Raw genomic sequence first — 12,654 nt, forward strand, 5'->3', positions numbered from 1 at the left:
ACCACCCTTTGCCATTGAAAGCAAAGAATTACGGAGGCTGGAGACCCACCATGGACTGGGATTCCAGCAGGGTTTCACCAGCACTTCTGGTTCCTAAGGTGCCACATGCAGGCATCAGCACCTTCTACTCATATATACATATATATACACATATATACATTACAATACTCACTGCAGTTCTACTCATATTTCCATTTTTCCACTTAGTTTCTGCAGAGACCTTTTTTTTTTATGAAAGAAAAATAACACAAGGCTTTGTAAAACATGAAGTCACTGAGCCCTGCCCCAGTTTAACAATGAAAAACACACATTTTGATAGATGCAATAAATCTTATTGACTTTATTACACATTGTATTTTAGGATCACTTTACATTCCTAGACAAAAGAGATGATACAAATAAATATAAGCTGTAAAACTATGGACAGAACTATGGACAGGTTCTTTTTCTACAGATCACCTATGAGAAGGCGGAGGTGGGCATATCTCAAAGGAGCTGAGAGTTGTCATCGACAGCTGTGCCCATAGAAGGATCCTGGGTCACCTCTTCAAAAAGAAAGGGGGCTGGAGAAGGCAGTAAGCACCTGGACCCCAGAGAGTCAACCCCCCACTGCACAGTGCAGCAGGCAGCACCAGTGTTCTCATTTCAGTTCCATCTCTCTAGCTAATTATGGCTTTTGCAGGTTCTCTTTCCCAGTCTGTGTTTGAACACAGCAGGAACAGACCCCCAGGAATTCCACTGAACTGTTTAAAGCCTGGTGCACGTTGCCCAGCACAGACAGGAGAGAGGACAGGTCCAGGTACACAAGTGCCTCACTGAAACTCCAGCGCTGTGTTCAGCGAGGACAGACTTACACACCTCAAACTGACTGAACACTGCCTGCTCTGATCTGTATAAGGCACCGGCGCAGCCCCAGGTGCTCTGGCAGAGGTATGTGTTTTAGAAGATTCAAGCAGCATGCAAATATTTTTAAAAAGGCGCTAGACCTAAGTTAAGGATTTAAGAAAGTGCTTTAATTCCTATGCTTCAGTGTCTCGTGGCACTTGTTCCCACAGGCCGACTCCTGCTGCATGCCACTTTTTTTTTTTAAAAAAAAAAGATCCCATTATACAGATCAGAGCAAAGACAATTATGTTGAATGCTAAACATTCCTATGAAGAAAAGGTGACGGGGCAAGGCTGTCCCAGGGCCTCTTCCAGGAGTCCAGCTGGATTTCCTGCCTTTGGTTAACCAGCAGGAAGCCCAGATGGTTCAGATAACACCAAAAAAGGGCAAACTCGGCAGGAATGTTTCTTAAAAGCTTCAACCCAGAGCTCAGTATATTTTGTACAGCTTAAGACAATGTATCTTAATATCAGTGCCACTGAGCATCTGGTGAGGGTTAGGTCCTTTGGAATGAGAATCCAAAAGCTTCTGTAACAGGCCGAGATTGCCCATGAATACACTGACCAAATCTCCACCCAAAGCCCCAATTTACATACAATGACTAAATATGCAGATTTATTCTTTTCCACTCTACTGAGTTTCTTTCACCTTGCTAACGAATTTCTACAGAGTTAAAATCAGAGCCTTTCTGACACTGGCTCATCAGCATGAAAACAGTTTTCCACTGCAGAGTTCCATGGTACCAGCCCTGCCACAAGGGCAGTTTCCAGCATATGAGTTTAATATAGAATATAATTCCCTATGGAATAGTAGCAACTGAGGAAAAGTGTGCACATGTGCAGACACAGATGTGTCTGTGTATGCATTATTCACATAAAACATGTGTACATAGGTATGTACATACATGTGGTTATATATTGTGCTGCTATTTCAGGGTTTTAAACCTCCCCCCCACCCCAGTTAATTTAAATTCTCTGAGCACTTAAACCATACAATCATCTTTTAAAATCTCCTAGTACAGAAGATTATGTGCTGGAGAGAAAGAAGGAGAAGAGGGAAGAGAAGATGATGTTATACTATGCAACAAAGCCAGTTAAAAGGCTCTCTGGAAATAAACAGTGCTTTGTAAAAACGAAGATTATGCTGGGTTTCCACGTTCAGGTTGAAAGAAATTGGTCATGTGCCTGCTCTCTCAATTATAAGCAAATCCCTCCTTCCTCCACCAAAACTATTATATATATATATATATATGTGTGTGCATATATGTGTATACATATATTAACCTTGTGGCCCGGGAAAGCAGTCCATGGAATGCAGCAGCCAAGTTGGTGTTTAAGGGGCCCACCTGGCTCACCTGGGCACCGTGCCTGCAGGATGCACAGGTGAGCTGTGCTGAGCACTCAGTTCCTCCTGCTCAGGGGGGTCAGTAGAAAGGAGCTCTCCAGCCTGGATGAAGTCACTCCGTGGACACTTAACGAACACAAGGCAGAGTCCACACATCAGAGCATGTCTACAACCAGGCAATTCCTCACACACTCACACGTGTCAGTCTGGAGGGAGTCATCAGTGAGGGAAACAGGTAAAAACATTCACAGGATGACAGACAAGAGCAACCCGAAAAAGTAACATCCCAAGTCTCAATATACAGTGAACTAAAACTTACGAATGAGCTGTGGGACACTAGACAGGGACACCTTACTCTGTCCTTAGCGTGGAGTTCCACCTCCCTCTACCCTGCTACACGAGCCTGCTTTAGGCATGACAGCTTTGTAATGAGACTGTCAAAAGCAGTTCTTCCTCCCTTGTTTTCAAAGTAAAACCCCTGGAATTAACACCAGCTTCCATCACCAGCCTGGGTTAGGTTGGGTTCACTCCCAGCAGGCTCTGACTGGGCTGGGAGGTGCAGAGAGAAAGCTGCTTAACATGGAACAGCTGAGGCACAAGAGGCACTGAATGCTGAACCTCCTTAGACACCAAGGGAAGGGACCAAACTCCCAGGAGTGCTCTCAAAGGCAGCTCCAAGTTCCTGTGCTCTGCCCAGCTGAGAGTCTGAGCCTGGCAGGGAGAGCTCTGAACTAGTGCTACATTTTCCATCAACAGTGGGAGGCATGAGAAAATGGCCATAATTTCATTAAAGATGTCATATGGACACTGGTTTTAAATGCCAGGGGTAAAGATGGAGGCAAGAGAGAGGAGGAAAGCTGTGGAGCTGACAGTGGAATACAGAGGTGTTCTTTGACAAGGTGGTTCCTGTTGGTAGGGGTGAGGTCTGTAGGTCAACTTAGAGGAGCTCTCACTTACGCCTGTAAACAAAGGACTTCAGATTCTACTGCATCCTTTCTAGAGATCACAGAGTTGTTTTCAAAACCCTTTTCTGTCCTACAGCCCTATGGGGAGCCACAACTGTGCAGTGGTGAGGACACGCTGGCCACTGCCATCCTGCCTGAACCCTGGGTGATGATACCAGTCCCTCCAGCAGGAAGAGGAAGAACCATGCACCTTGCTGAGTTTGAACAGATCCTCTGCTTTTTAGCCTCTTTTGGTTCTCAGTGTGGATCTGCAGGGTGGTGGTTCTGTTGAGATGACTTTCAGCTCTGTCTTCTTAGTGCCCAACAGCCAAAAAGCCCCGTGCAGCAGAGGGCTGGTGCAGGAGGAGGACAGTGATGCTGTGAGGTGATCCCCATGCTTCCCACTGCTCCTAACACACTGTAACGTACCTCATGCATTTTTGATTTCCTAACTAAAATCCATTTCCCACAGAGGCCAAATGCTGAATTGCAAGCACAGATCTTGCCACGGCTCAGTGCCCCTGGACTGGCCCGAGTCAGTTAAACAGCAACAAGGCCATCTCCAGGGAAAGGGGCTGGAGGCTGGCCAGGAGCTCTCTCTGCAGGTTTGTCCTTGTCTCTGCTCCCAGAAGGTAAAGGCTGTTCCCTCCCTGGAGAGGAGTGGCTGGTTTTATTTTGGAACCAGCCCTCGTGACTGTGGGTAGAGCTGAGAACTGGGGGTGCCTGATCCTGACGCGGATCCCACCGATTTCCTTCCAGTTTTCGGTCTAAAGGAGCAAAGATTAAAATATAATCAAGAAAAGCTCTAACAATGTCACCTCTTACTTTCCAAAATTAATCTGCAAAAAGCTGATTTTTTTTTTTTACCAGAATTATTCTCTAATAAACAGTTTCAACTTCTTCTATCCTATGTCCTACACCCTGAAAGAAGGTTGTGGCGAGGCAGGGGCTGGCCTCTTCTCCCAAGTAGCAAGTGACAGGCCAAGGTGGAACAGCCTTAAGTTCTACAAGGTGAGGTTGAGGCTGGGTATTAGGAAAAATACCTTCACTGCAAGAGTGGTTGAGCCCTGGCACAGGCTGCTCAGGGCAGGGACAGAATCTCCCTCTCCTGAAGCGTTCAAAAAATGAGTAGACACGGCACTTCAAGATAAGGTTTAGTAGCATGGTGGGATTCTGTTGGAGGTTGGACTCAGATCTTAAAGGTCTTTTCCAACCTTAATGATTTTATATTCCTTTCTCTCTCTGCTTTACTATTGCTATGTGTTTTATTGTTATTTACTATGAAGCTCAGCTTCACTTCACTGATGAGAAGTGCTGACCAGCAGCAACTGTACTTGCACCTCTCCTGTAGGCCACTCTGCTCAGGGAAAGTGTAACTCACCTGGGTTTTGATTTTTTATTTGAAGTGCTCTCAAAGGTTGAGGCATCCACTTGAATCTCATCTTCTTCCTGCAGAGCTGCTTCCAGAGCTGCCTGAACTTTGGGAGCGATGGCTGGACCTTCATAGTTCCTCGTCGTCCGGCTGGGCCCGTCCAGTTCCAGTAACACAATGTTCTCTGCCTGAGACAGGAAAAGCAGAATCAAAGTCTCCATGTTTTCACACAAACTGTTATTCTGCCCTCCAGAAACTTAATCTGAAGTACTTCATATATGCATGCAGGACACTACAAATTTACATCTCAAAGAAGAACACACAATCCCCTCTGGAATTCACATTCCCCTGATCAGGAGGGTGAAGAGACAAAGGTTCAACCACATCTGGGCTTACCCTGTACCGAGCCTCTGTATGATTCAGCATGGACGTCTTGGCATGTTGGCTCAGGGGCCTTTTGTACCCCACAGCAGATACTGGTCTTTTCATCATCTGCTGGTTACTAGAGAAAAACAGAGTCTCAGGCTGTTATACCTTAAAACCAAAGGCTCCTCTTGGAGTTTATGAGCTACAACATCTGCAAATTCCATGCAGAAATCTGTTTCAACACAGCAGAAACCACCCAGGCTGCATTTGTAGGAGCAGAAAAGAAATATGATAGGAATGCACTGCTATTTTAAGGGTGAATGCACTACTACATGTATTTTACATATATTTATTGGGTTTGCCTATCAGAAAAGTCATAACCTCTCAAGAATTCTCCTAACTGTACATTCCTATTTTATAGCACCTATTAAGAGGAATAAATTGTTTCGTTTTATTTTATTTTATTATGCATCAAGAAGCTGTGAACTCTAGAGGGCCAGTTTAAATCCCCAGTTCAATCCCTCTTTTGTTCTTGAGAGCTAGAGGGTTTCCTGTGACCTGTAATTCCATCCCAAGAGCACAAGTACACTCACTCCAGACGGGTTATGGGATGTAGTTTCCAGTTGTCCTCCTCTTCATCAAAGAATGATCTGTTCATGATCTTATTCTTTTCTTCCAAGGGAATAAAGTTTTCAATAATCAGGTGCCTACATGCAACCACCAAAATGAGAAATATACAAGAAACTTAATTAGCAACGACTTTCCTCACTGCTCCTCTCCCACTGACGTAATAAAACCCTGGAAAAGGAGGAATGGTTTAGTTTTCTCATGGTTAAATCTTATTCCACAATTATGTGCAAGGCAGTCCCTCCACTCCCTGCCCCGAGAAACCCTCTGTTACAGTTAATAGCAGGCAATGGTGTGATGGGACTTACTTTAGCTTTAGTTCCCTGGTGAGTTCATTCTGGGTCTGTTCCATTTCCTGGCGCCCTTTGATATGCTCTTCTTGGAGATCATGGATCTCTGCCTTCACAGCTTGCAGCTTGGAAAATAACTGGAGCATACAACAAGAGCCAAAACCCGTCACTTGCCAAAGCTCCTCTTACTTTCACACACAAGTTGATTTTTTTTCCCAGCCTGGTAGGCAGGGAATAATTTTCTTTTTACCTTTTTGAGTTTTTTTGTCTTTATGTCCACCTCTTGCTGAAGAGAACTATAGGTCTCCTTCAGCTCTAGCGTTTCCTCATCCCGACTTTCCATCTGTTGCTGGATTTCTCGCTCCCGACGTTTCTGAAGAATGTGACAATATGGCATCAAAAACCACAATTACCCTGTCACCTCCAGCTGACACACATGATACCAATGCTCAGGATGGGCTTCCTTCCCTGCCTTCCAGTTCTTCCTATCTCTTGCCATAGAAATACCAAAAATGTTAACTCTTATTTGTCCTAATTTTGCTATTAAGATCAGATAGTTTGAACAAGGCTCAAGCTGCAACTAAAGGAATCAACTGTTATTTTTAGATTATTTTTTCTTTCCTTATTATCAGTTTGTACTGGTTATTGTATTTAAGAATCACCAACAGAATGTGCATAACAGAAAATAAACTTTTAGCAGGGTAAAGACCCCTTCCTTGAGCTAAAGGCTGAACTGGTACTCTCAGAGGTCTTACAAATATTACTTCACTTACAAACAGCTCCAATCAAGATAGGAGGTAAATCTTTAACATGAAGAGGTAGAAGAAAACTATTATTAACCTTCTTTATGTATTTCAAATAACTACTAATATGACGCAAGCCCTCCCCCGTTCTTTTCAACAAATGATTGCTATTAAACCAGTTTTAGGGTTAACCCTGGGAAAACTTTCTGGTAACTTCCCTGATACAATATTATACAAAATAACAGATCTCCTTCCTTGTACCTGTTCTGCAATTTCCTGTCGTTTCTGTTCCAGGATTTTCTGCTGTTCATTCGTGTGATCCACAATATTTTTCCCTCCCACCAGCAGCTTGCTTTCCATTGTCTGAAATGAAAAAACAGGTTCAGAAGTTTCTCTCAGTGACCACAGAGGGTAACTTTCTCTTCTATGGACACAACTTCTTCAGGGCAGCTCCCTTATTTAACCTTCTCTTTCAAGGCAGCTGCTACAGGAATCACTATTTCTTAAAATTCCTATAAAACTGTGGGATTAATGCTACAGCAACTTGTTTAGAACATACCACTGCAATGTGTGGCAAAGCTGGAGAACCAAAATGCATGCCCCCCTGTAAATAACCTGTTAATGAACTGTGACAGAAGGGAACATTTTTAGTGCCACAGCTTGTGAAAAGATGCATTGTCTTTTATTGTGCCAATTGCTTAAGATCAGCACATAAGAACAATGAAGCAACTCATGAATAATGAAATACGTAATTAATGGTGGAAATTTCAACTTCTAGCTAGAAGTAGTTTATTTTAAAATCTTCTCACCTAAACAAAAATCACTATCCTGGAAACTTCCTGTGACATATCTTTCCAAACTGGGAAACCCTTTCTTTTCCCCACAGCCTAAGGAAATTGCTTTCAGAGTAAGACGAGGAAGAATTCTACCTTGATTTTAGCACTCAGCATCTCTGTTGCTTCTTTCTCTCGCTTCAGGTCCTCCATTTTCTTCTCCTTCTCTTTCAGCAGCCTCATCTTTTCTTCTGCTACCAAGCTGTGATCCTCCACTATAGCTTTCTTCTCAATCTCCAGCTTTTCTTGTTGCTCCCTCCAATAGTCATCTTTGTCATCTCCTTCATCCTCACCCTCTTCAGTGTCTTCCTCCTCTTCCCCACCCTCCCGTCTCCTTTCCCTCCTCTTTCTTTTGCCAATAGACCGTTTTTCCAACTGTGCCTTGAGTCGAGCAATCTCTTCCTGGAATTCCCGCAGCAGAGCCTCCTTAGGATCCTCGTTCACTTGTGGCTTGTTCTTGATGTTTTTGGCACGGTTGGCGTATCTCAGTGTGGTCAGGGTCTCCTCTACATTGTAAGAGGCAGGGCCTATATTGGCCACCATCACAGTTTTGGCATTGCCACCTAACGAGTCCTGCAGTAGCCTGGTCAGCTTGGAGTCCCGGTACGGAATGTGCGTGCTTTTGCCATCTACCAGGGCAGAGATAACGTTGCCCAAAGCTGAGAGGGAGAGATTGATTTTAGTGGCTTCCTTCAGCCTTTCTCCCTGTGCTCCAGTCTTTGCTTGCCGCTCGCTGCCTGCCAGGTCGACCAGGTTGAGCTTCCCAACACGGATGTGGTTCTCTCCATCCAGTCCCAACTCGCTGCACTCGATTGTGATCTGGAAAATGGCGTGAGATCGAGAGCTGTGCTCGTTCATGTTGGTGGCACCAACGGAGCGGTTCTGGTTTCCCAAATTCATGATGTGCTCTATCTCTTTGACACTTTTTGTAACAATGGTGGTCAAATCTTTAACAAAAACCCCTGTGTCTGGTCTCTCTTTCAACTCTAGCCGCTTGGACTGATCCTTTGATAACAAGTCTCTGATTTCTTCTTGGTATATTTCCAAATATGACGCTCTAACTAAGTATTGCTGATTTTGAGATCTAGAGATGTGGGTGAAGATGTGGTCAAATGAATTGGGGATGACCCCTCTCTTTTCAGGATCACCACGCACCCCTTCCATCGTATATGTTTTCCCTGTCCCAGTCTGCCCATAGGCAAAGATTGTCCCATTAAACCCTTGAAGAACAGAGTCCACGAGAGGTCTGAAGGTCTCATCGTAGAGCTCGACCTGTTTGGAATTCCAGTCATACACAGCATCAAAGGTGAACGTTTTAGGCAGTTCATGAGATGATCCCCGTGGATTCTTCACTGAGACCTGCCCTAACTTGACATCCACATTGACAACTTTCTCGTAGGAAGCAGTTTTCTCTTTGCTGTTCATGGGCCGGCAGCGCACGACCACCCTCACGGACTCGGAGCTCTTTGACTTAGACATGACGGCGGGGCTGCGGCTGGTGTGATCCTGTTGGTGCATGATCCCGTGCTACAAACCTGAAACCAAAACAAAGCAGGAATGTCTGAAGACAGTTTTCTGCAGGGGACAGCTTTTCACAAAGCCAAAGACTTGCCTCATCAATTTGAGCAGCATTTTTCATTCATTAAGTTGCAAGGGATTTTGAAGAACTAAAATAACATACAACATGAAAACCCTCTAAAGGCCTGACCTGAGATAGAATTATTTTACCAAAGGCTGTGCATCAAATGGTATCATTTTTACAAGCTCTGCTATAAAAACTCATCATCAGATCACATCTTTGCAGTTGGTAAAGATCCTTTTTTTGACCCTTAAAAATAATAATAACCCTTGTTAAACTATTTATAAAAATAATACTTTGCCATTGATTTTCTTTGCAGTCAGGCCTTTTGCATTAAATCTCCCATTCTGAGAATCTAGTACAGCCTTGCTCTCTCTGGAGCACAAGTCTGCTTTTATATTTTCTTTTGGCAATATACTTTTATCAGGATTCCCCACAAAAGCCAGCCCTGCTCAGCTACACTGACCTACTGACATCACTCCTGCTCTGGTGTTCCAACTGCATCAGGTTTACAGGACTCACCATCAACCTAAAGCCATGTTGCATAAATCCAGATCACAGATCCAACTTGTTCATGGCTCTGGGTAGAGAGGGAGGACACACTGGTGCCTCCTCCAGTCATCAGCAAGATGAGCTGCCATTAAAATGGAGCAAAAAGCCTGTGTCCCTAAACTGCTAAAGCAGTCCCTGCTAAAGCCTCACACAGCAGATCTCAATGGCACAATTTGAGGAACGCCATACAATTTCTAATAACCTCTTTTATTTCTAAAATATCTTCCAAGAAGAGCCCTGAGGTCCTTCCGCCAACTAGAACTAAGTGTAAAACTAATACACACAGGGAACCCCAGGTAGGGCTGGCACAGGTTCAGGTATGGCCTCCTTGGGATGTGCTCACTGTTCCCTTTCCAGCCGGATCAGCAGGAAACAGGGATTTTTGTCTAATTGTTTTTCACTTGATAATTGCATGTCTCAGGAGAGCCTCTCCAACATGGTGGCAGAGAACTTCAGGGCCAGAGCTAGTGGATGGGAAAGGAAGCACAATACCAATATACAGACAGTCAGACTGGCAAGAAGTAAAACAGAATTAAGAGATAAGTATGGTTAAGAATTGTACAGAAACCTCAATATGGCCTTGGGAATTTCCTTGGGTCTGTGGGGGAAAACTCTTTGCTCTCTCATTCTTTCCATAAAAGCACTGAACTAGACACCCATTCAGAATTCACTCTACACCCTGCACAGTGAGTTCAAACTGTTACAGGAATTTTGGGTAGCTACTGAATAAAACCATTTCCCTCCTAATTGACAGCTCCAGATAAAGGTGACCTTCCTGTCTGACCCACAGCAACATCGAATTCTGGAGCACAAACACAGAAAGAATAAGTGAAACGAGGACAAATCTTGGCAGAATCACAAAGAACAACTCTCCCTCTTTTCATCCTGAGGAATTGTATACATTAACACACGCTTCCCCTTCCACAGCTCTGAGAGACATTCCAGTAATTCAAGTTCACAAGAGACAATTTTCTGACAAGGTCACATGACAACCACTGTGTCACGTATCTGCATGTTCACACTGGCAAATACTCGAATTAGGCACAAGTTCTGACATGGAGAACACAGATTTATTTTATATATTGAATATCTAAAATACTATTCTGATGAGAAGTGCTGCTTTTGTAAGCAATTATGACAAATATTAAATGATCGGTCTTGCCAGAGGTACACTTCGAACAAAAATTATGTTGCACATTTGCTGCTCTTTTGGGTGTACCTCCTCACCATCAGCTTTCGACACCTTTCCCCACTTCACTTGCAAGTCTCTTTTTATAGTCACAAACAACTGATTTTACCCCTGATTTGGGCTATATTCATAACAGCCCATCACGAATCATCTCCAATTATTTTAGCTACTGCAGTGAAGTTTACTGGAAGCATAACAAATTATGGTTCTTCTCAGATTTATCCAAGTGTGTAACTGGAAAATGAAACCAATTAGCTGGCAGTGTTTGTATTCCCCAGAAACTCCAGGGCAATATTTGAGCTGCCAGAGTGGCTGGACATGAATGGCCAGAAAGCTGGGAATGCTGCAGTGCACTTCTCCATCAAAGATGGGAATTTTTTAACGAAATTAGTACAGCTTAAAGTGACCTGGGCCAAGTCCCTGCAAGTCAAGGTCAAGGTTGAGATGGATGCACTTGCAAATGTGCTCCTGGTGACCAAGAGGGGAAGATGGGCAGAAATTGAAACATTTTTATTTATTTTAGTCAACACAAGGTTATGCCTGTAAAAATGAGCAATGCCACAACCTGAATACAAGCTGGGGTAACCACTTTTCCTCAGAAACTTCCAGGGTTGGGAGGTGCTGTCCTGCATAGCTGTGCCCCAGGCATTGTGCTCACCCCAGCCACCTGCCCTGACAGGTGATGTCCTGAGGCTGCTCTGCTCCTTGTCTTAAACATCTCTGAAAGATTTTCTTGGAACTGCCCAAAACCTTCCCTTGCATCTCTGCACATCCCGAGGTACCACTCAAAACATTCCATTGCTTCTCGCCATTCAAATCTTTCAAATATTTGTGGTTTCATAATGTCATAATGTTGAGTTGTGTCTCTCCCTCCGTCCCAAGCCAAACCACCCTTTGTGCTGCTGTTTTCCTCTCGCCTCCCTGCCAAAGGCTCCGCAGGCCGGGCAGGAATCCCGGTGCTGCCGCTGGAGCTGGGCCGCCGGTGCCACCTGTGCCACGGTGAGCCGCGATTTCACTCGTTGTCCGGGGTCACCTGTGGTCACGTCTGTCACCGCCGTCGCTTCAGCACGGCCCCCCAGGGGTGTTCCCTCCCCGGGCAGCCGAGACGGCGGGCTCGTTCGCGGATTCACCCGAGCATCACCCACCGCCCTCGCGGCTGCGACACCGGGCACTGCAGGGACAGCGGAGAGGGGGAAGGACCGTGGGGGAAAAGCGCCGCGAGCGGGGGACACCGACCCGAACGGGGCCACCCGCCCGCGCCATCGCCCCCGCAGCCCGGCCGCGGGCGGGTCCCGCCGCCTCCCGCGCTCGCTGTCCCGGCCGTGCCCACGCCTGGCACCGGGGGGGCAGCCGGGGGGCAGCGGGGGCTGCCAGCGGCCCGCGGTGTGCCAGCCCGGGGGAGGGGGGTGTTGGGGATGCTCGGGGCGGGGTGCGGGCGCGGTGCGGGGCCGGGCCGGACTCACCTGCGCCGTCACCATGGAGCCGCTCGGCCGCTCCTCCCGCGGCCCCGGAAGCGGCGCGCCCGCTCCGCCCGCCCGTGACGCGCTTCCCTGGCAACGGGCGCGCCCGCCCCGCGCCGCCGCTCCCGGATGGAGCCGGGACAAAGGGGCCCCGCCGTGCGCATCCCGCGCGCCGCCAAACCCCAAAGTACCGCGTTTTGCCCCAGGCCGGCGGGATGCGCCGCCAAACCCCAAAGTACCCGGGTTTGCCCCAGCCCGGTGGGTCCCGCCGCTCTGCCGCACCCCAGCTGGGGTCTTTAAAATCCTCCAAAGCGTGGGAATATTTCCAAGAAGAAAATGACCACCATAAAGATATGCAAGAGTTAAACCACATCAATCAGAGTTGTCTGGACCACAGCAGCGCAGTGGAGGCTGCAGCTCTGGTACCTGAGATTTCTGCTATGGAGGAAGGAATGCTGGTGCACTACAAG

At 46.2% G+C, this 12,654-nt stretch overlaps 1 protein-coding gene across 1 annotated transcript; it reads right to left on the minus strand.

Annotated features, from left to right (window-relative positions):
* Positions 1–355: 355 nt before the first annotated feature.
* KIF3B (kinesin family member 3B) lies at positions 356–12,242 on the minus strand. The gene is made up of 9 exons (XM_005524728.3): positions 12,188–12,242; positions 7,501–8,939; positions 6,833–6,934; positions 6,079–6,201; positions 5,847–5,965; positions 5,505–5,618; positions 4,942–5,047; positions 4,555–4,733; positions 356–3,940 (listed from the first exon to the last, which is right to left on the minus strand). Exons 2-9 carry the CDS (start codon positions 8,920–8,922, stop codon positions 3,844–3,846), a joined length of 2,262 nt encoding a protein of 753 aa, XP_005524785.1. The 5' UTR covers positions 8,923–8,939; positions 12,188–12,242; the 3' UTR covers positions 356–3,843.
* Positions 12,243–12,654: the final 412 nt, after the last annotated feature.

This window comes from Pseudopodoces humilis, chromosome 19, assembly GCF_049639895.1.
Source record: "Pseudopodoces humilis isolate 2021_Gansu_Grassland_sample_001 chromosome 19, ASM4963989v1, whole genome shotgun sequence".
NCBI lineage: Eukaryota > Metazoa > Chordata > Aves > Passeriformes > Paridae > Pseudopodoces > Pseudopodoces humilis.